The sequence below is a fragment of the Pezoporus occidentalis genome, unplaced genomic scaffold (genome assembly GCF_034315485.1).
Source record: "Pezoporus occidentalis ecotype Australia unplaced genomic scaffold, CSIRO_AGI_Poc_V1 ctg117, whole genome shotgun sequence".
NCBI lineage: Eukaryota > Metazoa > Chordata > Aves > Psittaciformes > Psittacidae > Pezoporus > Pezoporus occidentalis.
In genome coordinates, this window is record NW_026912961.1 from 1,884,215 (window position 1) to 1,908,095 (window position 23,881).

The following is a 23,881-nucleotide window of genomic DNA, read 5'->3' on the forward strand; positions in this document are numbered from 1 at the left end:
TGTATTAACACTATGGGAAGCCTTTGTGTGAAAGTGGGGTTGTTTGAATAAAGTGGTTTTTACTTAAAAAAAAAAGTTTTATAAGAAGTGGTTGTTTGGTTTTTTTTTCCCTCTCCCTCAGATGAACTAGCTGTTTCATGTTAAGTGCTTTTCATTGTGTTTATCTCTGCAGACCATACAATTGAAAACTGGCTGCAATGTGACATCTTGCAAGTCCTTTTTATGTTCTGCTTATTTTAGAGTAATAATTTGGCAGTGCTTTCTGTGCGGTTTTGTTACGCCTTTCATAAAAGCTAGCCTGGACATGACAACTCATTACCGTTACTTACCTCTTAAATGGTTTCTACGCCCTTCTGATGAAGACATAATATAATAGGTACCACATTAAGTCACTGGGGATTTAGGTAGGAGTGCTTAGTTATAAAATAGTCCCCAGCTTCTTTATGCAATCAATTCACAAAAGATCACAACTGAAAAGCAAATCCCCTGTTTTGTAAAGACTAATACTTCATTCAGAAATGCCTGGAATTGCAAAAAATGGAAAAGCACTTTTTAAAGTTATCAAAGGTATTTTCATGTCTAAAAACGTTTAGGAACAAGGAGGGGAAATGGCAGGAGAGAAAAGGCAGGGAAGAAGGTGAACTGAACTAAACTACAGCTTTCTGAACCAAATTTTATTCTGTCACTGCATGGCAAACTACCCCTAGAGGATCGCTGAAAGGATCACAAAATCAAACTAAAGAAATACTAACTTTTTGTTGTTATTAGCTAGATGTAACTTGTTGAAGAGCACAACAATATCTGTGAATTGCACCTTCTCCTTTCAGTGAAAGGTTCTGGTCATCTAAACTGAGTTTCCAAACGTTTATCAAAATTGCTGAAAGTATTAACTTTCCTCTAGAAAGGCATAACTTCTATTTACCAAAAAAGGTCAAAACTACAAAGTGTTTTGGTTATTTTTTCATTCTGTTCCTTGCTTTTATTTATAACGAATTATGCCCTCAGCTGAACACACATAAAAGCTTCCTAGTGTTAGCAGTACTGTTTTAACTGCAACAAATCTGTCTGCCTAATTGTGAGCCTTTGGGAGATTTTTTTTTTTTTGTATGTAACTCTCAGCATGTTAACTGCTGAGATCCTGTGCATTTAACATGCTTGAGAACCAAGTGATGTTACTTTTATTCAGTATGAAAAAAACAACACATTTAATAATCCACCAGACAATGAGTTAGCCATTCATGCAATTCTTTTAAATTACATGTTTAAGGAAAGTATTTTTCTTTCAGTCTCCTGAAAAAGACATATTCAGTTCCTATATTTAGTAGATATACACCTGTGAATTTGTTTTTAAGCAGATTCTGTGTCTGTGTACAGTTAAAAACTCTTGTATACTCCTCATTGGCATTATAATTAATGTCATAAGTACAGTAGAATAAAAGGGGATTTGTCTATAGTGTACTATTAAAAGGCAGGTACAGAGTATGGGCTTTCTAAGGAAGCTGCCCTCAATTCTGTGAAACTAAGTCATCTACAATCCCAATCAAAAACTCTTCAACTTCTGTTTATGTAGGAGTCTAAACTATTTTTTAAACACGGACACAGAGAAGCTGAGCTCTGAATTCTACACCACAGTCCCATTGTATATATTTCTGCTCCTAGTTTTCAGAGTCTACAGATGAACATATCCATGCCTTCATAGATGCCATTGCCCAGTAAATATTTGAGCTGTCTTAAACACGGCTTCAAATAAATGTATATCATGCTAAAACAGACAGTTTCAAAATTATTGCAGTCCTGTTAGAAAACTATGTAGATACATGAAAAAAATAGTTAATTCTGGCACAAACATAAACAATGAGCTAGAAGGTTAAAAAATTGACAGTATGAGTATAAACTTAATGATGAGTTTTCAACATCCTTAAGTGTCTCTTCAAAAACATGACCCCTTTTTTTTCAAAACTTAAATGGTCTACAGAATCAAGGAAAACCTCTCTAGAAGTGTTAATGATTTTGTGTCTCCAAATCAGGTACTGCCTATTGTGGTTTTCTTCAGCACTGTGATGTCTATGCTTTACCACATTGGATTCATGCAGTGGCTTGTTGGAAAGGTATGAATTTTTGCCAGTAGGTACTCATTTGACTAGTATAGTACACTTTTTGAACACATGCAGACGAGCTGTAGCAGCACCAAGCTGCTCAGGGGTGACATATGAAAAGTGATTGTTTATTTTTAACCCAGAAATAGTTCTAAATATTATCACTGCAAATTCCTAATTGGCATCACATAGCACACTTTCCTGTCCCCATCCTGGTTGTATTGCTAACATCACAGTAATTGTTAGATTTGTCTGGCTAGCTTTAGCATTCCTCAGACACCATACTTGCTTAAATCTGTCTTTCTGCCTACCCCTTTCACAGCTCACAAAGTAAAAGATGGAGTTTACATCACAGACATTAGATTTCTGCTTTCTACTAAGCATTGAAGTAGTAGTTGCATATACCTTCCTGTCACAGATCCTTAGGCTACAATCAGAGGCCAGTTTCTCACCTCAAGATCTAAGCATTTGTTTCTGTCAGGTCTTCTGTCCACCATCAGTGTCACTAAGTTCACAGAAAGTCCACTTCCTGCCCTGTCCACCCAATAAACTTACTATATGAGGGAAAAGATCTTCCCACATGGTGGTAGTTAAACCTTATTTGAAGATATTCCTTAAGAGTCCTTTGTCATTCTCATTCACAAGATTGTTATAAACACCACAAATCTTACCTATCTGAAATAACATGCTAAAATTTCTATGAGGCATTTTTAGCTTTTTTTTTAGCATTTTTAGCTTTAATCTAAATTTCACATTTTTTCCCTTCTTATGATCCAAGTCCCTTTGGACAGGTGACACATCAAAATATCTGCTTTGATTGATTTAGTTTAACTATTTAGTGCCCAGGAGGAGCCTAAGGTACTCTCAATTCTGTTCAATTATTTTTGGCTTATTTCCAAATGTTACTATTAAATTAACATGCCACATCTTGAAGCTGAAATTATTAACTCATGAAATATTGTAAGGTGTCTCAGAATACTTACATTAATTAATTCAAGAAGTGCATGGAATAGGCAGACCAATGTGGTTTGTTTCTTTTTTTCTTTTTTAACCATTTTAGGTTGGTTGGATAATGCAGATTTTCATGGGGACAACTCCTGTTGAGTCTCTGGTAGCTGCGGGTAACATATTCGTGGGACAGGTGAGTTGGAGCACAGAAAAACATGCTAGCACAGGGTAACTAAAAATTGTGGAATACTGCTGCTCTGTATGCATCTGTGTATAAAAAAAACCATAATTTCATATTAAGTCAGGACACCAATAAAGCAGGACTGGTGGCTGATTTCTAGAATTTGAGAATATTCATATGTCGTCAGCAATGCACAGCTGGGTAGGTTTCAGGAACCGTATGTTTTCCCAACAGAAAGTCAAGCGAAAATGTAGGTCACAAAATGTGTGACAGAATCTAGTAGACCTTTTTAATAGGAAATCCTTTAAACCTGCACTACAGCAGTGGCTGTCCCAGGCTTCTAAACAATGTGGAAAGATCAATATGCAGCATCCAAGCCCAACAGCAACCTTAGCATATCAGTTGTTTAGCAGTGGTGCATCACTGCACCTGCTTCAAGATTTAAACTAGTACCTCGGTATGACACTGCCTCCAGGATGTGCTCACACACATGGCAGAGAGGCTGGGAGCTTTAAGCTGCCTGTAGTGGATGCTATATCTGTTTCACCTGATGCACAGCCTTGCCTCTGGCTGTACCTAATTCAGAAAGAATTAATTGGATTCGGATTTATTGCCAATTTCATTGGGCTGTCAGGGGAGACAGCAAACCAGAAAGAATTCTCTTCAGACAAGATAGATGTTAGTACAATTTTCTATCTCAGTGTAAAAACCAAAATCAAACCCCACTTATTAAAGCACTCATTAGCACTAAGATTAATTAGTCAAAGACACCTAAGAAAGTGTGATGCCCTGTTAATAAAACAACCTCTGAGGTCTTAAGAGGAAGTTCTTAATTTGGTAGTTGTTTTTTGATTCCAGACAGAGTCGCCTCTCCTGGTACGGCCCTACTTACCATACATCACCAAATCTGAACTCCATGCAGTCATGACAGCAGGATTCTCAACTATTGCTGGAAGTGTCTTAGGAGCATACATTTCTTTTGGGGTAAGATGGGGAAAGAAAACTGGCAAATATGTGTTGTCTGAAATCATGTAAGTACACAAGTCCAGCTAAAATGCTTTGCAAGTATACCTGAGTCATTCCTATATCTTTTTTTTTTTAATGAAGGAATGAACCTGAGAAATCCCATGTCTTCTGACAGTAAAATGGATACCAAGATCTGATGCTGAAGATACTAAGTAGCAGAAACATCTACTTGTAATACAGAGAGAATTCCTGCATAGCTGCAAGGAAATGACTGATTTGCATATTTTCCTATAGTCTACATGAAGTGACATGTGGAATATACTTACTAACTGAACAACTCTCCCACTTCTGTTGCAGTGGTACAGACAAAATCCTGCAGGAACTATTGCTAGCCGTATGAGCCTAAAGGGTTAACTTGTGACTGAGGTTCTAGTGAAGCTTTACAAACAAAGGTAGTAAATGGCTTATCTGCTAAGGGGCTGGCAACACAAAGCCAGAAGACTGATTTATGATCAGAGTCACTAGGGGATGGTTAATAAATATATTAGTTCCACATCTGAATAACATACAGTGGGGAGGCAGAGGCAAGATGTGAGTATTGGCCAAAAAGGCCAATTCAAGAGAAAAGGAGAGACAGAAATACTGCAGAAGTTAGCAAAGAAGTTGTTTTGTGTAGAAATTTGTGGAATAAGGAGTGAAAGGAGAATAGAATTTATGTTAGAGCATGTAAATTTTTTTTTTTAAACACAACTTTAAAGAACAAAATCAATTTTGTCTCACTGCATATCATACAGGGGGTCTTAAGGAAGGCTGACTCTTGCTTACTACACCTAACTGCACTCAATGGACCCAGGGTTTTTTTTGTTTTGCCTTCAGGCTTGCCACTAGTCAGAAGTGGTTTCCCTCTTGGAAAATTAGTCCATACTTTTCACTACCTAGATTTTTCCTGAGTCAAGTTGGTTTTCTCCTGTATTGCTCATTCTCTTCCGTCTGAGCAATGTGAACTTTTTAATGACCCCCTGTAGAAAAATCATCCAAGTGTCTAAAAATTTCAATCTCTTTCTTCCATGTGCATATTTTCTGTCAACTGGAATTTTAGGTTTCTGCCTCCCACCTACTGACTGCTTCCGTCATGTCAGCACCGGCATCATTAGCCACTTCCAAATTATTCTGGCCTGAAACTGAAAAGCCTACAGTAACTCTGAGTAGGCTGCGGGTGGCAAAAGGGTAAGCTGATCTAAGCTCTAGTTAATAGCTATACTCATGCACAGATGAGATTTGGAAAAATAACTCCTTGCACATAAGCTTTAGAGGTAGCACACAGTAGATTTGCAAGCAATAAATCAATGGCACACCAATATACCCCAAATTAGTAGTTTGTGAATTCAGGTGCAGCATGTCCCAGTACAAAGTATGGAGATTATCACTACTCACTGGGACAGGCACAGAGGTGCCAAGGACCTCGGCCAGACAGTAAACTCTCCAAAGAAAGAGGAAAATACCTACCTGAGGTGAGCCACCAAGAGGTTTTCTCATATGCCTTGTTGCTGTCTGTCCTTTGTAACAAATCTATAAATGCAAACAGACAAAAGCAAGAGTGGAGCAAGCATTTCAGCAATGACAGCAGTGAACGTGTTGCCCATCTGTAGGGAGACTCACTTGTGTTGAGAACAGGCAAAGCAAAAAATCCTGCAAGAAGCTGTTCCTGAACAGCCCAGGCATCTGTGCAAGGGTTGCCTGGAAGAAGAGCAGTGCCCACTCCCTTGTCCCAGTGGGGGACAGGCAATCACAGTACTGTGACCTGATCCAGATCTTGCCCAACCCCAAATGTGCCAGAATTCATCCTCAGGGCACCAAAAACATACACCCTCACTGGCTCTTAAAAGCATCAAGAGCAAGAACTTACTCCACATCATCACTATTTCTCTTGTGAGTGAACAGACAGCTTTAATAGTAGATCTCAAGTCAATGTAACTTTTCAGTCTATGATTTGGTTTTGAATTAAAAATTGTTCACACTTTTTTTTTTCTTTTTTTTTTTTTCATCAATAAAGTGAATCAAAGAACCTACTGGAAGCAGCCAGTCAAGGTGCTTCTACATCCATTCTGCTGGTAGCAAACATCGCTGTGAATCTGATCTCCTTCCTTGCCCTGCTAGCTTTCCTTGACTCAGCCCTGTCTTGGATGGGCAGTCTTTTTGACTATCCACAGCTGAACTTTGAGGTATGATGATCTGGTCTTTCAAGTCCTTCATGCAGCTTATATATATGTATAATTTGCCTTTCTCAAATTAAGTGCCCGTATGGTTAGTTGGGTTTTTGGTTGGTTGGTTGGTCGGTTGTTGGGGTTTTTGTTGTTGTGTTTTAATATGGTCTAAGCCCATATATTTTTGTGTGCATGTTTCTGAAAACTGTTTTTACAGCCAAAGGAAAAATGTTGCCATGTAAATATTTCTAAATCCATTAGTCCATGTATAGTTTCCCTCTGTGGTTCTTGCTAACTAACAGAGTATATTTACAGATCTGTATGCTAATACCCACCTCCTCTGACTTGGCAGTGCAGCAGATGCCAAGTCAGTTACACAATTCCCAGGCCTTTAACATTCAGCTAAACTTTAGAGTGGCTTTAGCTTCAGAGCCCCATCAAGCCTTTAATGCTCACTAGCTTCAGTTAGATAAGGACACTGAGGCAAGGAAGGACTTATCTGAACCCACACTTAATGTTACTTATTTCTCAACACAATTATATTGTAAAACTGCACCCAGATAACTCAGCTGAGCAAACAGGTTTTAAACAGGACTTCTTTTGTTTACATAGGTCCACATATAATTTTTGATCCATACAACAATCTTGGTTCAACAGTTTGGGACTTCTTGTTCTGCAAGCTTCTAATAACAGTCCTTTGTGAAACATGGATATAACATTGCAATAAAGGTGCTGTAGAAATGAATAGATACTCAGAGCAGACGTGGCTTCAGCAATATTAAGATGTTACCTTGCACAGCTTCCACAGATTATCCCACTGCAGACACCCACTGCAGAGGGGGTATGTATACGTCAAGTATGCATACCTCAGCCACACTCATTCAAGGGCTGGTGTTTTAATAACTGCTGATGGAGTAAGATTTGGACAGATAGATAAACTATAAGGACCTGAGACCCATAGACATACTGCATTCAGCCATCCGTTCCTTTTGAGAGACACTAACGTGTAGTCTTTTGTGGACACAGAAACCAGGAGTAGTAACTGCTTAAACATCTCAGTTACGTTCACTAAGGACAATGTGACTAAACCCTTTCACACCCAGAGTTGTTTTCTCTCATATAAAAGTAAACCATATTGCATAAAACTTATAATGCTAGGGAAAAAAAAGTACAGTTTTAATTGTGTCAGCTTTTATGCGTAGAAAACTCTTGTTTACACCAGTTGGAGTCCAATAACCTGGTAATTAGGCGTGTTCATTAACATACTTGATTTAATCAGCAGAAGAACTAGACTTCTCGATCTGTTATCAGTTCTTTTGACTTGCCCTTCCTCCTTTGCTTCAAACACTACACTCAATCTGAAGTTACTGTTGGGGAAAAAGGTACTGAAATTTTTGGTTTGCTTTAGGTGTAAAATTAGGGACATATCAAATTACTTTCTAGATTTTGGGTTAGTCTTTTAGAAAGTACTCAAGCATACCTCACTATTGAAAACCTTTAGTCTCCCAGATGTGTTGGCAGTAAGAACTCAAGGCCAAGTTTCCTTTGCTCAAAGAAAACCATCTTTATTTAAGGTTTAGGGAACTTATCACATACCTTTGTTCTTTGAAATTTTGACCTGTTTTCTCTTATATATTTTGCAGAACATTTGTGCCTATGTCTTCATGCCGTTGTCTTTCATGATGGGGGTAGACTGGGAAGACAGTTTTATTGTCGGTGGACTACTAGGTTACAAAACTTTCTTCAATGAATTCGTGGCTTATGAGCGCCTCTCACAACTGATTCACAACCGAGAAAAGGGTGGAAGCATGTACATTAATGGTGTGAAACAGTACATGACTGTAAGTAATATTTTTTATTGTCCAGATTTATGGGATCTAATAGTTTTCTGCTGGAACTCAACATATTTTTTAATATGGGCATAAAGCGATAATGGTTGTATATTACTCTAAAGCGTGTCTTTCAGTGACATAGTTCAGTTGTGAAAATGCAGCATTGCTTTGTGAGGCTCCATAACTGTCAGCACACTAGCTATTTCAAACAAACATAGCAGAAGAAAGGCATAGTTTTGAGGGACATGTAATGTCCCATAAGACACTGTGCTTACGATGAACTCTGTCTTCAAGGTGAGTGTCTTTTTACTGCACTCTTAGCTAGCACTTCCCTGTGAGATACTCTCCCAGGAAAATCCTGGGCAAACTGGAGGATCCTCCTGCCTGCAGAGGTTAGGCCAGGAATTAAACTTCAAGCCAAGAGAGAAATCCAGCAAGCTTTAGGTGATAGCCTTGAAGATATTACTGGCACACATCTGCTAGAGGTTATTATCCCCTGTGCAGGGGTCATAGATTAAAGATATGTATTACATGTCATACACCTCCCTTGCCACAATGAGTCCAACCCATTTGTTGCAACTGTCGAATGAAAGTTAGTTTGCATGTGGATTTCCAGCTAAAGCCTGGGCCTACTGTCATTCACACATCCACCCAGATCCACCCAAAAGTATGCATAATCCCTGAAGAAGTAACCTGGAGAATGGCAACACAAAGGGCATCCTAGGTGTGTGCACAGAGGCAAAGAGCATGCAGTGATCAAGGCTGACTTTTGTCGCCATAACTGTTCTTCTGTCCGGCATGAACCTGTGCTGAATTTTGACTCCTTCCAAGCACAGGCAATGTAAAACCTGATATTCGTCTTTTTTGCAGCTGCACTGGCTTTTCTTCCTCAAATCAAGATGAATTGCCATTGTTGATGACCTCTGATTAGGAAGCATCCTTATGTACAGCTTTTAACTGTCAGTTAAACTGGTGTGATGTTGTGGATACCTGCCTTCTACACAAAACCAAAAACATGTTCCTGACCATGTTTGCCTGAGCATCCATTACCCTTCCTGGGAATCCTGGAAATAGGATCCTGGGCTAGATAGATAGAGTTTTGATATACCCTGCTGTAGTCATGCTATGTTCTACAGCTGGAATATGGGTCTGAACTCCTGAATGAGTGAATAGGGGTGGTTTTTAATCTGGAAGTCAGCCTTAAGATGCAGATCCCATCAACTGTATTTCATTTTCTTTTTCTCTTTCTTTTTTTTTTCTTATAGAACTTCTACATTCACTTCTAATAACTATGAAGAGCTGTATTAAATTCCATGATAAAAAACTGTGAAATATAAAAATAACTTTGATTCATAACATAAGGAAAAATTGCCCAGTAACGATTTTAATTGCGGCACAATTCAGCTGAGATAACGCTTGATTTCCTTTTTTAATTTCTCTTCGGCTTCAGAACTCTCTAATACATCCAGTCACTTTCAGAGAGAGCAAACAAGTGGCCTTCAGACCTCACTCACCTGAGTCACTAATAATAAGGCTTCCTGTTTTCAGACCTAGGAAAGTTCAAATGAAAGCCGGAAAATCATAGCACATAAAGGCTTTTCTAGGAAAAGCGGATAGAGTGGGCACTTGACAAGCGTTTTCCTGCATATGTGCAGACTGATTGAAAATATCTACAAATTGGTCTTCATAAAACGGGAATGGAAACAAAAGCTTCTAACAAACAAGAAACCTGCTAGAACACTCAGGCATCTTCAGCTTGTGTCTAAATCACAGTAACTAGGAGCTGAAAGCTGCCAAGGGGGGATAAAAATCCATTTGCTGAGATAGATTTTCTCCTTTCCCAAAATGTTAGAACCACATTCTTCTGAAGGTTTTCAAGATTTTTCAGCCCAATTTCACTCAAAGTGATTTTGTGTCCCAAGAGGGGTCCCTCCATGGGAGGAAATGCCAAACCAGCCTTGCTCTGGTCTGAAGTCCAGACTGAGCGGGTGTTGCCTAAAGGGAGGAAGATGTCTGAAGTAAGGGAGGAAATAAGCTGCTAATGGGGATTCCAAAATCATAATGACCCTCTGCTGTTATCACATCAAAGGGCCCACTCTCCTTAAGACCCTTTCCCTCTTCTGTGCACAGGGTGGAGCACACACACAGCAGCTTTGCACAGGGAGCCAAGCCTCTGCTTGTTCAAGGACAAAAAAGTCAGGGATAAATGCCTAAACTTGAGGCTTCAGCAGTGCTATAGAGGCAGTCCAGCTATAGACAATAAGCTGAGTTAAAGTTTTCTGACTCATGCCTTCAGAAAACAGAAGATAAATTGCCACTAGTAAGTAGAATTATTTTTTGTCTTTAATTATTAGTACTCAATTCAACAAGGCACAGCAAATTACATGAAAAATAAAACCATCACATGGTTTAAGAATCATCACAAAGGCAGTGGGTACTTCTCAGAAAGAGTATGAGCCTAGCCTGTTGAAAGTCACATGCTGGGGCAACAACCAAGCAAAACAGAGTGATTTCAGCATGCAGAGCCCTGAGCCACAATGCCATGTTTTCTGATCTCTCAATCAGCATGAGCTGCCTCAAACCACTCAACAGGGTGTGTGTTTGTTTTCCAGGTTCGCTCTGAAGTCATTGCCACCTATGCTCTTTGTGGGTTTGCCAACTTCGGCTCTCTGGGACTGGTAATAGGAGGCCTGAGTAAGAATACATCTTGCAGACAATTTATTTAGCAAGCAACTCCTAAAGAAAATAACCAAAGGAACAGGCTGTAATTAAAGCCTAGCAGCATTAAGGGCTGAGCAGGTGCTTTCCTAAGATCCAACACCCAACAGTGCATGGAAGGGCTCCCACAGGGGTGCAGGCTTTGGTGTGGGTGTACTACGAGAGAGGCTGAGGGCAAGGGGAGGGGACCAAGCCCTGCAGACAGGCCTCCTTGTCCAGCCCTCAAACCATGATCTGAGCTACTACAGCTCTTGGGCTTCAAGAGAATCCAACCATCTCTGCAGCTTGCTGGTCTGAAAGAAGTTGTCTCTTTTCTGTAAAAGTGTCACATATATGCAGTAGTCTTAAAGGAAAAAAAAAAACAAAACAAACAAAAACAAACAAACAAAAAAACACAAACAAACAAAAACTAAAACAAAACAAAACAAAACAAAAAACCAAACCAACAAACAACAACAAAACAAACAAACAGAACAAGAACTTTTCAGATCTTGAGGGAAAAAGAGAAGTTTCCCTCACTAGGCAGCCAGAATCTCTAGCAGGCACCTTTACCTGGGAGCCTAGTGGACTCTGCAGTGCCAGCAGAGTGGGCCAGCAGAGGAGCAGGACCCAGCACAGCGCCAGACCCCAGTGCGCTGCCTGGGGTTTGCTTCTGAAAGCCACCATTGGCCAGCAAAACCACTCAAAATGCAGAAGCAAACTGCAGTCCATTTTATACACAAGCTACCTTCTAAACAGAAAGAGCCAGCACTAGGCCTTCAAATGGCCAGCTAAAACTGTCTTTTTTCCCCTTCTTGTTTCCCCTGGTTCAAACTGCAGGGTGGGGATTTCCTCTTGTGGTGGAATAGACAGCAAGTTCCTCTTCTTTATATCTGCATGTACATATGTTTGACACACACTTTCATTTTCTTCCTAGCAAGCATTGCTCCCTCCAAAAAAAAGGAAATCGCTGGTGGTGCTTTCAGAGCCATGATTGCGGGTACTGTCGCCTGTTTCATGACAGCCTGCGTTGCAGGTACTATCCAGGTTTGGTGTCTCTTACAGTCGGTGACCACAGGGTGGCAGTGCGTAACACGAGAAACAGCTCCTGACATGCAAACGCTAGTACTTGCGAGTTTGGCAGGATTAAAAATTAGTGTGCAATGGAGGGTTCAGGAGTTATTTAATTTCTTCCATTATGTCTCATCTATTTTTCTTTTTTTTTTCCTTTTTTTTTGTTAGTCTGTGTGTAACACACGCCTCCTGGGAAAAGCAAGTTACAGATGAGTTACACACCACTGGCTGCAGAAATGCAGAAGTAATTACGGAGCAGAAATAGAGAAGTGGAATGAACGGAGGGTGTAAGGATAGTGAGGAGGAAGCTGAAAGGACTTTTGCCTTAATGTTGAATTGATATTTTGGGCTGATATTATTCAGACAGAGCACTTAGATTAATGAAATTGCCCTAAGGTGGGACTCAGCAACAGATCCTTATTTTCAAAGTCTCACCTTCAAGCTGAATAAAGAGTCACAATGCAACAGCCATTTTAGGGAGGAAAGTAGAAAGAACATGATATTAATGATTTGAAAGATTAAATAATTGACCAGATATTATTCAGCAGGTAATAAAAAAAATTTACCCCCATATTTAACAGCGCCTTTCCCAGCTTTCTTTTCGAGCATGTGATATGCAGAATTATATAATGAAGCTTAAAGCACTCATATTCCTAGAGCAGTGAAAGGTGTTGGTGCTTTAAGTTGCTGAAAACGGCATGTCTGCTTCTACCATGGATTCCCTATCCCTTTGTGTTCATTGCAGCAAGAGAAACATACACATTTTAAGTATAAGCACACACTATTTTCTGCAGGCTATACAACTAGTACACTAGTGCTTTTCCTTACACCCAGAACAAGATAAAATAGCCAAGCAATTTCTACTACCCGGTTAAGATAAGAACATGTTAAAAATGTGTCCACATTCCACAGCGCTATGTGAAGAAGGAGCTGTCTCTTTCATATTCATTACTGCAATGAATGCAAATATTACTGTTTATAGGAAATTTTGAAGGACATCTAGCAAAACAAAGATAAGTAATCTATAACACATCTAAAAGAAAAGAAAAGGTTTTGAATTTACTTGCATTGCTACAAATGCAGCACATCTCCACTTTAGTTACTGAAAGCACTCTGGCCCAGCAGTGAGAAAGCCATTAGCATTCTCTGGCTCACAGAGTGAGTGGGAATAGGATGCGCTTAAGGTTTTCTTCTTCAAAATACAGTAACATTTTAGACTACTGTGTTTTTCTGCTGACTTTAATGTTACTAAAAAGGTATGGTAATGGTTTTCTCACTGCTGGGCCAGAGCGCTTTCAGTAACTAAAGTAGAGTTATGCTGCATTTGTAGCAATGCAAGTGATCACTCCTTAATCCAGTTCTGTGAAATCATACAGATTTAAAAAATGCCTCACAGTTTGAGGGTTTTAATCTTGCATTTACACAGAACCATCTCAGAGGCTGATTTCAAATCAGCCAGAATGTTTCATCTGACCATGCCCCAGCGCCTGACATCCCCAAGTTTTACCTTCTTCTTCATTACTCATTCAGAAAGTTGTTACTTACTTCACAGGAATGCTGATTGTCCCTGCTCTGGAAGTTCCTTGCCACATCTTATTAGGAAGTGCCTTCAATTCCACAGATTTCCCTGCCAACAGCACAGAGCTAGTCGAATGCTGCCAGCAACTCTTCACCAGGTATTGAGGAAGTCTTTTATCTTTCTGTCAGCATAATTTAAAAGCTCATATATTCACTAAAAGTTTGATTTTATTTTTTGCATCTGGCTTTTTTTCTTAGGCACCTGCTTTCCATGAACTTGCATCTTTTAATACTGCTGAATAGTTTCCTTTTCCTGGGCATTTCTCTGTTACATGCCAAACATATATGGAACCAACAGAGAACTCAAAACATCTTTGTCCAAAACTGAGCTTCCTGAACTGCTAGAAATAGATTACTATGTAAAGATTCAGTGGTTTATCTCAGGCTCATCTGAAATACTAACAGAAAAAAAGAAAAAAAAAAAAAAAAAAAAAAAAAACCCCACCATCAAATATTTGAGTAACTCTAGCTGGGGAAAAAAACAAACAAACAAGCAAACAAAAAAAAACCAAACAAACAAAAAAACAACAAACCAAAAAACCAACCAAACAAACAAACAAAAAAACCCCAAAACATAACAAACCAAAAAACAAGGCCAGGAGCTTTTCTTTCTACTGTCTGTGAATTTGGCTATTATTGATCATGTATGTGCCTGTTTACATTTAAACTAGAAGGATCCTCTGAGGTAAATTGTATTTGATATTTACCTATCTTGAGTAGAGAAGAAAGAAACAGACATATTTAACACTATCTCACAAAAAGGAAAGGTATTTTGTATTTAAGTTATGCCAAGAACCTTTTCAATTTCTTGTAATGTGATGCTTATTTTTTCTATTTTCATGACTAATTGTTTTAGGAGTAAATACTCTATTTCAACTTTTTTTCCCATGCTATTGAAAATAGAACTTCATCTTCCCCTTCACATTTCTTTTAGCAAAGACAGTGCTCTAAGATTGAGCATTTGTCTACGACAAAACATACAATATAAATGTAATAGTGATGCTGCTGTAATCTAACCTGCAAGAATCCTCTTGACAAAATCCTCAAATGGGGAATTTTCTTCAGTATTGATTGCACTGGATCTGCCTTCACAACCCCTCAGTTAACTAAACAGGGATTTTGTGTGGTAGAATAAAGATTTCTTTTTACATCTTCTTAACATCGAGACTTGTGGCAACTTAAAATTTCTGTGCCATTTAACTCCTCATGTTGCAGATCAAAATTCCAATTCTAACTTCAGGTGATTTATTTTTTTTTTCCTGTATTCTTTTAATACATGTATTTATTCTCTCTGTGCCTTGTCTTAAAAAGTAGCTTTGAATATGGGCATATACACTATGTATGGTGCCCTTCTTTTTATAGTAACATTTTTAGATTTCACCTATTAACAAAAATGTAATTAAAAAAAATCATTCATATTGGTATCAAGATCACCAGCTTCTGCCTGCTTATCAGCACTTGCATATTGCTGCAAGGAATTTCTATTTTTGCAACCTGATGTTCCAAATAATATTTTTTTAACATTGAACCAATGTAAAAAACTTTTTTGCACATTAAAAATAATCTGTGATATTAGGTACATTCTTTCATATTTCTTCATCACTCCAACTTTTATTCATCACACTAAATTTAACTCTACCAGGTTGCTACAAAGACAAGAATTTGCTTTATTTTGACTAGAATCAGTTTTGAGCAAATGCTCAAAAACCTTGAATAGTGAATTGAAAACCTCAATTGTTTCAGTTATCTAGGAAGATGTACTCAAGGCCTTTATGCAGAAAACCAGACATCACCCCTATAAAAAGGGAGAACATTTAGTCATGGGACATGGCTCATGTTTGGAAAGTCTTATCTTTGTTTCATTTCTCATGAAAATTTTAACACTTTTGAAGCTGCTTTGGGGAAAGTGTGCATGTGCATATGTGTGTGCATACGTGTATATTATGTAAATACATACATACAGAGAGAGAGAGGAAGATTCCCATAAGAGAAAAACAGTATATCTGATTTCTGCTTCCATCTTCTTCCCCAGTGTAAATCAATCTCAGGAGATCTTCCATGGAGGAAAATATAGCATTAGCTCCTGGAAAGGATGTTGCCAGATACTGGATCAAGCTGCTCTTCATTGCACTTGGATTAAGCCTTGATTTTTGGGGGGCAGGTGGATTATAAATAAAAGCTGTGTTCCTTGGTAGAAAGGTAATAAAAATTCCCTTTTCTACAAGTGTGAATCCAACCCCCAACATTTATTTCCCATTTCTTACCAGCCCAATTCCTCTGACTTGCTTTGAATTACTCATAAATCAAATTGAAATAACTGAAAGGCACCTCTTGCCACAAATCTCTTTTCCCATTACAGATCAAAAGAAAAACACATTTTTGAGCCTGATTCTCCTGATTTCATTTTACCCTGAAACCAATGAATCTGTAGAATTAAACTGCTGTAGATAAGAAGGAAAACTGACCCAGAAGATATGACAGCCACTTAGAGAAAGCTGTGAACTAGAGATATTTATAATTGCCATCCATTCCTAGTAGTATTTCTGCTCTTTTTGATACTAAAGAAGTGCTTTTATTGCACAAAGATAAATGACCCTGTTCTCAGAAACTTTTGCACATTTCCTCTGGTAACTGTGGCTACATGTGAACTGAGCTGTTAATGTAGTGCAATTCACCACTTGGTCACTGACACACCCACAGGGGACTAGCATCTGTGTGCCCCAGTCACCCTCCTTCTGCCCAAAGAGATATCCAGGCCACATCTTGATCCAGGATATTGGTCCTTGCTCAGAGGTTACTCACATGAATGGAAATGTCCAAACTCAAAGGAGAGTTTCCTGTATAGATTCTTCTCAAACTTTGCTGCTAACAACTGTTGTTGTGCAGTGAAGTCAGCAACCAGGAACTTGGAGCACTATTCCTATCAGAAACAAGAAGAGCTGTGCTACAAATCAAATGTAGGTAAAGTGAAGTCACAATCTGACTGCTCCCTCTAAAAGCAGTATTAATGAATCTTCAGGACCTCTGGAAGATCTTCTTGAAATAGAAATGCAGTATGTTTTTTAGCGTCAGACCTTTCATGGACTGAAAAGTTCTTTGCAGATGGTTTTGCAAAAGGTATATATATATTCCTATCTTAATACCAAAGACTTAGGAAAAAAAAAAAAGCTAGGAGCTGAAGCACAGGAATATCAGGAAGTCCTGACATACTCTTGAAATCAAACTTATGCAGATGTGAAATTGTGATAAAACAATAGCTAACTTTTTAATCTTCTATTAATTATTGCAGAATCTGTTCAGGGAAATGCAGATTAATGAATTTAGCTGCTAGTACAGCTATTTTCAGGAGGCATTTATTTGACTTAATCGTAAAAAAGATGCTAGTTTCCTGTAAAACTCAAGTTTATTAACTTAAACCTCTGAAGATTTTTAAATGCCAGTATTATTACTACTTGTGACTTTCATCACAGGTTAGATGTTAGACGTTTTTCTTTGGCCTCATCCACCTAGATTGAGGAGACTGCATGTCAAACTCAATTTTCACTGTTTTTAAAGAGTGTTGCTAATCCTGATAATGGCAGCTATATATGCTCAAACATTTTATGCAAACCTCTCCTAAAGAAACTGCATGGGTTTTGTCCACAATTTTTAGCCAGCATCCTGGTTATAGCAGGGTTTAGCTGAACAAATAAGCTTAGAGTCTGAAATAGAGGAAAACATTCTTTCAAGGAAAATTAGTCAGAAACATTAACTCTCACTGTCAAACAGAACACATCCCACATCCTCCATTTATAAGTCATCATTGGCACTAGTGTGCTGCTCCCTAGCATACCCTAGTTAATATTAGCCTTTTGAAGTGGCTGCTTTTCCCATCCCCACAATTATAAGGTCATCAAAAGGGTTACTCCAGCTAGTAAAGATAACTATGCATGAACTTTTAGCTTGAGGCAGCAGCTTTCTTCCCAAAAAAGAGATGTTCTGTGTTTCCTTTCTTTTTTAGGACTCCTTTATAGCATGATTACATGGGTGGCAATTCTAGCAGAGGATATGTGATGTTCTACCTACACCTTTTCAAAGCGATTGCCCACCTGACCTGCCAATGGCTTAATCAAAAGATTATATATATCAGATATTGCATCCTAAATGTAGCAAAAAAAAAAGCAGTGAAAGCAGGAAGGAATCACAAACACATGCCAGCATGCTTTCAAGTGACTATTTCACCTCTATGCTTGTGATGGTGCTAGGAGTTCAGCATAGAGGTCTTTGTGTTTCCCTTGACACAAAAAGGGAAGTATGAATTTCACCTGCTCAGGGTTAGCCTGCCAGCTTGGACCCTGAACTGTCGACATCCAGGAACACACACTTCCAACAGCATGATGGCTACTGACAGCAAACCTGCAACACAGGGAAGAAACATTTGATTTAATCAAATAATTGCTGGCACTTGTGGTGGGTTGACACTGGCTGGATGCCAGGTGCCCCCCAAAGCTGCTCTGTCACTCCTCTCCTCAGCAGGACAAGGGAAAGATAATATAATGAAAGACCTGTGTGTCGAGGTAAGGACAAGGAGAGATCACCCACCAATTACCATCATGGGCAAAGCAGACTTGACTTGGGGAAAATTAGTTCAATTTATTACCCATCAAATCAGAGTAGAATAATGAGAACTACAACCCAAATCTTAAAACACCTTCCTCCCACCCCTTTCTTCCTGGGCTTAACTTTACACCTGACTTTTCTGTCTCCTCCCCTCCAGTGGTGCAAGGGAATGTGGAATAGGGGTTGTGGTCAGTCCATGACACGGTGTCTCTGCTGCCCCTTCCTCCTCAGGAGAGAACTCACTTCCCCTGCTTCAGTTTAGGGTCCCTCCACGGGAGAGAGTCCTCAACAGACATAGTCCTTTCTGTAGGCTGCAACTCTTCACAAACTGCTCCAGTTTGTGTCACTTGAGGAGCACAGTGCTCCACTGTGGGTCCCCTGCCACGAGCCTGCTCCAACACAGGCTTCCTACAGGTTCACAGCCTCTTCCAGGCATCCCCCTGTTCCAGCATGGGGTCCTCCATGGGTTGTTGGGGCACAGCCTGCCTCACCATGGTCTGCACCACAGGCCGCAGGGGAATATCTGCTCCTGTGCCTGAAACACCTCCTGCCCTCCTTCTGCACTGCCCTTGGTGTCTGCAGAGCTGCTTTGCTTACATATTTCCACTTCTCTCTCTGGCTGCAATTGCAGTTTGCACACACATACACCTCCCACACTCCCCCTGCTTAAATATGTTATCCCAGAGGCACTAGCACCATGGGATCAGCTTCGGTCAGTGGCAGGTCCATCTCAGAGCCAGCTAGCATAGGCTCGGTTGGACACAGGGGTAGCTTCTGGCATCTTCTCACAGAACCTACCCTTGTAGCTCCCTGCTACCAAAACTTTCCATACAAACCCAATACACAGTCTATACTTCTACAGATTCAAAGACCTATGTGAACATTTTGGAAATAATGGATTAATTAGGCGCTGGAATAGGTTGCCCAGGGAAGTTGTGAATGCTCCATCCCTGGCAGCGTTCAAGGCCAGGTTGGACAGAGCCTTGGGTGACATGGTTCAGCATGAGGTGTCCCTGCCCATGGCAGGGGGGGTTGGAACTAGGTGATCTTAAGGCCCTTTCCAACACTAACTATTCTATGATTCTATGATGAAATAATGGATGAAGCCTACATATAAGTATCCCTCTTTCAAAGGTCTTGCAAAAAAAAAAAGAGGGAGCTTAACCTGCTTTTTGGTTACTGGCATGTCAGTGCACAACAGGTTTTAACCAATACAGATGACAAGTTGATGAAACACAGGTGGTGTGACTCAACTAAGCAACGAATGTCAGTATGTATCTAACAGCTCTGTGGGGCTTTTTACTGTAGCATTCACAAGGTGTTAGTCGCTAAAGATCACTGGTAATAATTCCAGGAAATGTTTTAAACAGTTCAGTGTACAACAGTTCCGGGAAACACACTGAGTAGAATTTGTCATGCTCAGAGCATATATAATCAGAAAAAAAAAACAAAACACCTTATCCTTAATGTAAAACACGTTCTCCTAGGCCCCAAGATAGAAGAGCACTAAAATTTGTTAAAGAGGCAAGGCTGTTAGGTTGAAGGAATATTTCAATATTAATTGTCTCAGAGAAGCTGGAAAAAACAAACACACTTTTTGAAACTTTTTTCCTAAAACTGTTTTTCTCAAACTCTTTTTCCAGTTCTCACACCACAGCAGCATTTGCAACCCACATACCTTTGTGAACAATTGAGTATTTGACTGTATGTTGTGTTTTACTCTGCCAGGCAGTTAAACACCACACATCCACTTGCTCACTCCTGGCCCTGCAGTAGGATGAAAGAGAGAATCAGAAAGGAAAAAAAATAAAAACCAACCTAAAAATTATAAGTTGAAATATAGGCAGTTTAATAGGATGGAAAAGGAAAACACAACAACAATATTAACATGAATAATATTAATAATAACATCAATAATAATAATAGGAGAATTAGAATATGCAAACAATTGCTGCACAATCCAATTGCTTACCACCCACTGATCAACGCCCAAGCATTTCCTGAGCAGCAGCAATCATCCGGGTTTACACCTGCTTTCTATACTGAGCACAACATTACACGGTATGGAATATCCAGCTGTCTTGGCTGTGTCTTCTTCCAGCATCCTGTGCTCCCAGCCTACTCACTGGTCGGGTGGTGTAAGGAGATGAGAAGACCCTGATTGAGGATAAGCGTGACTTAGCAACAACTAAACATCAGGCTGTTACAATGTTATTCTTATCCTAAATGCGCATCACTGTACCAGCTACTGGGAAGGAGCTGAACTCTATCCCAGCTGAAACTAGGACCACACTGTCAAAGATGCAAGTCATATACAGCAAGTTATGTTCTCCAAACCAGGTATCATCTCTTTATCACCAAAGACATGAATAGAGAGAGGCTAAAGATGCAGAATATGCATACCAATTCTCTTCCTTTGCAGACTGAAACAGTTTCCGCTATACAGTGGTCAGACTGCTTTCCACTATGCTGTGCCACATATCCATGGGTCCCAATTCTTGTGAGTCTTTGGATCACTAGCAGACCTTCAAGAGGACTGTAGCTTTACTTTAGTAACTTAAGCATGTTGCTCAGCAGTGGGGCTTAGCTAGGAGGGTGACTCCCAACCTCAGCCACACCAGCTAAGAGGTGAAGAAGAATTTGTGCCTAGGGCATTGGTGCAGGACAAGGGAACCTCTCTGCTCAGGGAGCACAGATCTCTGCTTGTCAGCTGGTGACACAGGCTGACATGCCCTGGGGGCAGCTGGTGTGAAGCCCTGAGCTTCAAGTCTGAGCACAGCTCACTAACATGGTACCATCCCTCTCTGAAAGCAGGCCCATGGTATAAGTAGGCCGGCTGCTATACTAAGCTGTTATCAAACTCAAAAACAAGTGGCAGGCTACAAAACTTCCACATTTGAGAGGCTGAACCAAATCCTCCTCTTATCTACACCAATCTAAACTTTGGGGATCTTCACTGAAGCTGGAGTTGACATACACTTACACCAGTGTAAATCAGATGTGACTTTGTTTCATTGTGTTTGATTGCAATTTCAAGCTGGTTTTAAAGTCCATCAGTCCATAGCAGCCAAAGGAAGTACTTCAATTAATACAATACTGTAAAATGATCAGTGCAACTGTACACATGTTTCTATTTTGCCCCTGTGGAGCTCCAAATCTGGAACTTGGGAATACTGAGAAAAACAGACTGGTGCAAAGCCCAAAACTACTTCATGATGGTTCTTATAAAGAAAAAAACATAATCAAAGAATATTCTTGTTGCTATGGCATTCTGCAGCATAGGATTTGCTATAGCAACCAGTGCATTACCTCAAAAGGCATTGATCAGAATGCATGGGTTGCCATGGTTGCCATAGTGAAAACAGTATTTTCTTTTTTTGCTCTATTAATTGGTGCCTTCGATGTCAGGTGGCTAGAAATGTCCGAGAGACGGGGGACACCCTACACCATGTTGCTGCACATTCCATGGTGACAAGTATAGGTGGCTGTTCAGGGCCACATTTTTGTACATGAAATGTGAAAACCTAGAGTTTTTACATGCAAAATCTTGCATGTTGCCAGGATTAAATATGTGTAACAATATTATGTTTTCCATATGCTGGGGAAGCGTTCCTACCTCAGTGGCAGTCACATTGCAACATTCGGAGTCCCCACGGTGGGGAGAATAGCCCCACATGTTGGACAATAAACCTGGATTTGTGTCTAGTTGTGAGTTTTGCCACAGCCCCCATGTGTAGCTGGGAAGTCTCTCAGCTCTGTGATGTCTCTGTTCCAGTCTATAACATGAAGTAGTATCCTAGGGGTGGTGTTAGCAGTTGCAGTACAACAAAAGTTGTTAGACAGCAGAAATGAGAGAGCAGGACTTTTACAGTTGTGGGATTATACACCCAGGAGCTTCCTCCAGATGATTCTACGCTGAAAAGCAGTGAGGAATTAGGCACTACATGCCTAGTTTCCACCAGAGGGTTTTACAGATGGAATGAAACAGATACAATTCTACCAATCTGGCACTTCTGAACTAACAGCTCTGGTTTGAAGGAAGAAAGAAGACTGTGAACAGGTTCATACCAGTGTTACTTCCTGATGCTAAAGAAACAGCATTGCACTGTTGTAGCGCGTGAACTCAAATAACAGCAGGGACACAAAAAATTGGTGCCCATACCAGATAACTGCTGTTACATTGCACCCTCCCAGGTACCTTCTCTAGCTGGTTTATTATCATTACGACCCCAAATATTCTAAGTACCCTTAAGTGCTGACTGACCTCCTACAAAACTGTCATTTGACTCTAGTTGGCTATTTGGCCATATTACACTGATTATTACACACAGAAAGACTCCAAAATCTGTTTATCATGAATCAGTTAGGAGTTGTAGGTACTTCCACAAGAAGCCACTGAAAAATAACCTTTATCAATTTTCAGTTCACACATACTATGCAAAAGACATCCAGCCTTCACAGTTTGTTTTTTTTTTTTTTTTTAATAAGCATGCCCTGGCATTTAAATAAAGAAATTTGTCCTTGCAGTCACACACTATTCTTGTAAACAGCTCAGACAAGTCAACTGAGATACCCTCTGTACCACATATTTACCTTGCGTGGTTGCAGTATGTGGATTAACCTGAAACCACATAGGAAAACTTGCAGAACTCCCTCAGTACTATCAGTTCTCTCCTTATGCTACCTTGACCCCCATAATAAAACCACAGCAGAACCCAGGCTGAGATGTCAGGTCAGCTTCCATTTACCAGGTAAAGGTGTTATTTTCAAGCCTCTTGCTTTCCTCTTTTCATCCTTTCTTCTTTCACCATTCCATGACTTTACAGTAGTACAGTTCACATCTTGCTTTCTGTATTGCTGCTTTTACTCTTGATCACCTTTGTTTTGATTTCACACATCACCACAGGAGGGCTGGAATTTTTCCTTTCTCGGATCACTAGGTGGCAGAACACAATCAGTAAAAGTTCTTCCCAAGAAAACACGCAGAGATGAAAGTATGGAGCCTTTTTTATTTGTATATATATGTCCTGCTTGGGGGTTTTGTTGCTCAGGATTTCAGGTGAAATACTTTTACACATTTTCGGGTAATATAAAAGTATGATATGCTTTGGCCAAGGTGATTTGCCTTCAAAGGGCACTACGGGCACTTCGAATAGCTCTGCATTTTGGACTGTTACACAGATACCACCAAAAATCATATTTTCCTAAAATGCTGCCTGCTGATACCCCCAGATTTCTTATTATCATTGTAGATTGTGGTGACAGGTGTTACTGCCCATTTGTGGTAACTTTAGTGAAAGTAGTAGAATGAATTATGGAATAAATAAAGGCTTAGATACTGCAAAAACTTGCAACAGATGGTGATGTGCAGCCTGCTCTAATATCCCAGTTCTATTTAGCTGCAGGTAATATGGGCCTATGGGCTTCTAAAACTCACACATAGCCCAGAATAGCAGTACCGGTAACAGTATCAAGGTCCATTTTACTGAAATCTCCACCACTGGCTAAGCATGTTCTCTGCCTTCAGGCTTGCTAAACACAAGGCTTTTCACACGCAGATATAGTTTTCCTTAATTGCCTTATAGAGGTAAGAGGGAGCAGGAAGAATCAGCTCACTATGGTAAAGAGGGTTAAGAAAAGAAGTATTAAGGGTGACATAAATGATTTGTAGCAGCCCTAGAAAACAGTACCCTTGGAAAGGAGAGG

The 23,881-nt window shown here is 39.8% G+C and overlaps 1 protein-coding gene across 6 annotated transcripts in view; it reads left to right on the forward strand.

The window, feature by feature from the left end:
- The window catches only part of SLC28A3 (solute carrier family 28 member 3), a 68,655-nt gene that overhangs the window by 26,119 nt on the left and 18,655 nt on the right, over nucleotides 1-23,881 (forward strand). For 2 of the 6 annotated variants that reach the window (XM_062640494.1, XM_062640524.1), the window contains 10 exons: nucleotides 2,028-2,108; nucleotides 3,157-3,237; nucleotides 4,084-4,209; nucleotides 5,291-5,418; nucleotides 6,245-6,413; nucleotides 8,039-8,236; nucleotides 10,840-10,921; nucleotides 11,862-11,960; nucleotides 13,551-13,674; nucleotides 15,609-15,775. In XM_062640494.1, the coding sequence (XP_062496478.1) occupies nucleotides 2,028-2,108; nucleotides 3,157-3,237; nucleotides 4,084-4,209; nucleotides 5,291-5,418; nucleotides 6,245-6,413; nucleotides 8,039-8,236; nucleotides 10,840-10,921; nucleotides 11,862-11,960; nucleotides 13,551-13,674; nucleotides 15,609-15,723 (1,203 nt within the window). In that variant the 3' untranslated portion in view covers nucleotides 15,724-15,775. Of the gene's footprint in view, nucleotides 1-2,027; nucleotides 2,109-3,156; nucleotides 3,238-4,083; nucleotides 4,210-5,290; nucleotides 5,419-6,244; nucleotides 6,414-8,038; nucleotides 8,237-10,839; nucleotides 10,922-11,861; nucleotides 11,961-12,166; nucleotides 12,286-13,550; nucleotides 13,675-14,510; nucleotides 14,977-15,608; nucleotides 15,776-23,881 lie in introns of those variants that run through there. The other 4 variants (XR_009968881.1, XR_009968884.1, XM_062640513.1 and 1 more) reach the window with 4 other exon arrangements.